The 3,862-nt window shown below is 36.4% G+C and overlaps 1 protein-coding gene across 1 annotated transcript in view; it reads left to right on the plus strand.

Moving 5' to 3' along the window:
* Positions 1-337: 337 nt before the first annotated feature.
* Positions 338-3,862, plus strand: part of ppfibp2b (PPFIA binding protein 2b) — a 90,705-nt gene continuing 87,180 nt past the window's right edge. The window contains 1 exon segment of the mRNA XM_008301644.1: positions 338-537. Coding sequence (XP_008299866.1) covers positions 346-537 — 192 coding nt within the window. The 5' untranslated portion in view covers positions 338-345.

Genomic DNA, 3,862 nt, shown 5'->3' on the forward strand with positions numbered 1-3,862 from the left:
CTGCAGTAAAAGCAGCTCTACAGTGTTTTGTGTCGCTTTCTGTCCCTGAAGAGACAAACGATGCTGAAACGTTTGAGCTGAACGCTGAACGTTGTTGGTAAAGACCTTCCAGAGGATCTCCTCCGTTCTCTGTGTGAAGCTGCTGCAGCTGCTGCCTGATGTTATTTCAGAGTCGTGATCATTTAAGTGCGTCCAGATGTTGGAACCGGGTCGTGATCCAGGCGACACATGGACACTCTGGAGATGTTCTGGAGGAGGACGTACGGCTCTGATTAGACTCAGCTCGGCTTCCTGCTGCCTTCACTTCTGCTGTTTTCTCCTCCTGCAGGCTCCAGGGCGGCAGCGATGGAGTTCTCCAGCAGCATGTTGGACCTGGGCTCCCCGGTCAGCGCCGGCCCGCTGCAGGTGGTCCAGCTGGCCGAGGACCTGAAGCTGGCTCTGGAGCTCCGGCCCGACCGGGACGACCGGGAGACCCTCCGGGCCCAGCTGCCCACCGAGACCGCTCAGGTTCTGATGGACTGGCTGCAGAGCGGAGCGGTGAGCTTTACTCGTTTGTTTTTTTAATGTGCGGGTCAGAAGGTTCTGGTTCCAGGTTGAATGTTTCTGCTCGATAACTGAAGCTCGAGCAGCAGATTCATTTTCTTCACTGAGGCTCATTTTTAACTGAAATATGATGAAAACAGAACAACAGGAAGAAGAAGGAGAGAAAACTCAGAGACGTGTTCAGTCAGCAGGACTCAGAAACACTAATCTGTCCACATGTGATCAGTGTCTCAGTTTTTCTCATTTATGTCGTTCTTCTAGTTTGTTTCTCGTCTCAGTTGTTTTTATCTCGGTTTTCTTTGAGTCACGTTTTTCTCATCTTTCTTGTTTTACGTCTTCTTGTTCTCATTTAGTCTCAGTTCTGGTGTTTTCTGTCTCATTTTTCTCGTTTTTTTGTCTCATGTTTGTTAGTTGTGTCCTTTTTTCTCATGTTTTGTGTCATTTTTCTCACATATTCTGATTTGTTCTTCTCCTTTTGTATAATTTCTCAATTTTTTTTGTCTCATTTTCTCACTTTGCAACTGTTTTTCTCAGTTTGTCTAATTTTTCTCATTTTGTGGCTTCATTTTTATTATTTCTCATTTTTCTCATATTTTCATTTTGTGTGTAATTTTTCTAATTTTGTGTTTCTTTTTGTCATTTGTGTCTTGTTCTTGTTATTTTGCACCTCAGTTTTGTTTTTTTTTTAATGTACTTTTCCCCTTTTTGTGCATTTTTTGTTCATTTTCTGTCTCATTCATAATTTTTTTGTCTTGTTTTTCTCATTTTGTTACCTGACTTTTTAATTTTGTTTCTCATTTTTCTATTTTTTTAATCTCATATTTGTTAGTTGTGTCTCGATTTTCCTCATTTATCAAATTTTTCTTATTTCATGGCTTGATTTTAGAATTTTGTTTCTCATTTTTCTCATTTTTTTTGGCCTAATTTTCTCTTTTTTTAAACTTGTTTTTCTCATTCGTGTCATTTCCTGTTGCTTTTTTAAAAACAAATTATTTTTATGTATGTCTCACTTTTGTCACTCGTGTCTCATTTTTCTCATTTGGTCTAACTTTGGTCTTGTTTTTGTCATTTGTGTCTTTTGTCTGTTGATTTATTTTCCCTCATTGTTCATTTCTTGCGGTTCACTTTTCTTGTTTTGTGTCTCGTTTTCTCATTTTGTCTAATTTTCCTAATTTTTGGTCTTTTTTGTTGTTGTTTGTGTCTCATTTGTGTTGTTTTCTTTCTCATTTTTCATTTGTGGCTCAGTTTTGTGTCTCGTTTTTCTCAGTTTGCCTCATTTTTCTCATTTGGTGGCAAAAAAATAAAAAAAATTCTTGGATATTTTATGAATATATGAAAATATTATCAACACGTCCAACACCAGCAGACATGAAGTCTCTATTTATTTAAATTAATTAAGTTAGTTTTTACAGAATTGTATTAATAGTTATTTGTAGAGCTGTATGTTGAGCTCTGTGATGAAACATCGTGATTCACTTCCGATGCTCGACTTGGACGACGTGACTCATCCTGATGTCTCCATTTATCTGTTTGGCTCTTTTTCCGCTGAGCTGGTTGAACGATTGAGTTTTTTCAGCTTCCTTTGAGCTCGCTGCTGTTAAACGCGGCTGAAGACGAGCATCAGTTCAGGCATCAGCTCGTGTTGTTCTGCTCGGCTTTCCGAGCAGTAAAGCTGGGCTTCCTGATTCCGACCCGTCGCTCTCCGACTGCAGCTCTCTTTGAAAAGGCCTCGCATTTGGATTCCCAGACGCTTTATTCGGATTAGTCGCTGTACAACAGAGCGAGAAAGACGTTTTTTTCCTCCACATGAAGTCCTGATGCTGTGAATGCAGTTATTTATAGTTTTCATTTAAACCGTCGCCTGATTCTTTAAATCCACGAACTGAGACGTGTGATGTTGCAGCGCTGATGCCTCAATAATCCAAATAATGTTTGTCTCTGAAACGAGGTGAAAGTTCTCACGTTAGCTGGTCTTTGTTTATATTTTATTAAAAGAAAAGAAAAACATTATTAATCCCAAGGGAAATTAAAATAAAAGAAAACCACATTAGCAGACATGCTCTTTATTTAATTTAATTTAATTTAATTTAATTTAATTTAATTTTATTAAAAGAAAAGAAAAGAACATTATTAATCCCAAGGGAAAATAAAATAAAATAAAATCACATTAGGAAGCGTGCTTTAATTTTTAATTATTTAATTTAATTTTGTTTTGTTTTAATTTATTTTATTTTATTTTAAGAACAGAAAAGAAAAGAAAAATGTTATTTTATTTAATTTTAATTTAATTTAATTTATTTTTAAAAATTTTATTTTATTTTATTTTATTTTATTTTAAGAAAAGAAAAATCATTATTAATTAATCCCAAGAGATATTAAAATAAAATCCTAAAACATAAGAATAAATACAACATCTAATAAAAAAAATCAACATGACAAAAGCATTACATTAATAAAAATATAAATAAGTCAGTTAAAATAATACAGAAAGTAGAAATGTAATAATGAAGCATTAAAGTTATATTCCACATAGTTTTAAAACATTGCAAATAAAATTGGAATATTGCTTCTAATGTGACACATGATAGTAAATAAATTATTATTATTTTAACTCTAATATTGTTTATTTATCACACTGTGTGCTTGTATTTATGTTTTTCTACTACAGTTTACATGTTTACATTTTATTCTCTCACTTTTCTGCTCTTGTTTATATTTTGAGGAGAAATATTTTCGCTCGTGTTCGTGTTTTTCTGAACGGTAGCAACTAGAAGTGATTTCCCTTCGAGGATCAGTGAAGTTTTTCTGGTTCTGGTTCTGAATATTCTGGTTTTGATACAATAATTGCCTAAAATACATCAGATGAGAGCAAACTGACCAGCTGACGGATCAGTCGACTGTCAGTCTGGAGCTGGAAGGACTGAAAAGTTAAAGTGTGTGTTTCGTTGTCTGGATTGTACGCAGCAGCTTATTTTAACTCTCAGCGTCCTGTCATTTCACACCGACCGGTCAGAAGCTGCTCTGGACGTCCAGCGTCTCTGTAAATAAAACTTCTGCTCACCGAGCAGGACGTCTGCTGATGCACCAGTTCAACATGGATGTGATATTTTAGAAGCCTGTGAGAAATGAAATCAGACGTGCAGCAGGCGGACAAAGAGAAGCAGCTGTCCAGTGTCCAAAAGTCTGTTTTTCTGCTTGTAAAGTCAAAACACGTTACCTCAGAGACACTGGACCCATCTGCTCACCCAGCAGCACTTTGCCTTTATTTCAAGATGTAAAGCATGTTGGTACCAGCATCATGACGAAGCACGGTGGTGGC

Source organism: Stegastes partitus, unplaced genomic scaffold (genome assembly GCF_000690725.1).
Source record: "Stegastes partitus isolate 25-593 unplaced genomic scaffold, Stegastes_partitus-1.0.2 Scaffold1694, whole genome shotgun sequence".
Lineage (NCBI taxonomy): Eukaryota > Metazoa > Chordata > Actinopteri > Pomacentridae > Stegastes > Stegastes partitus.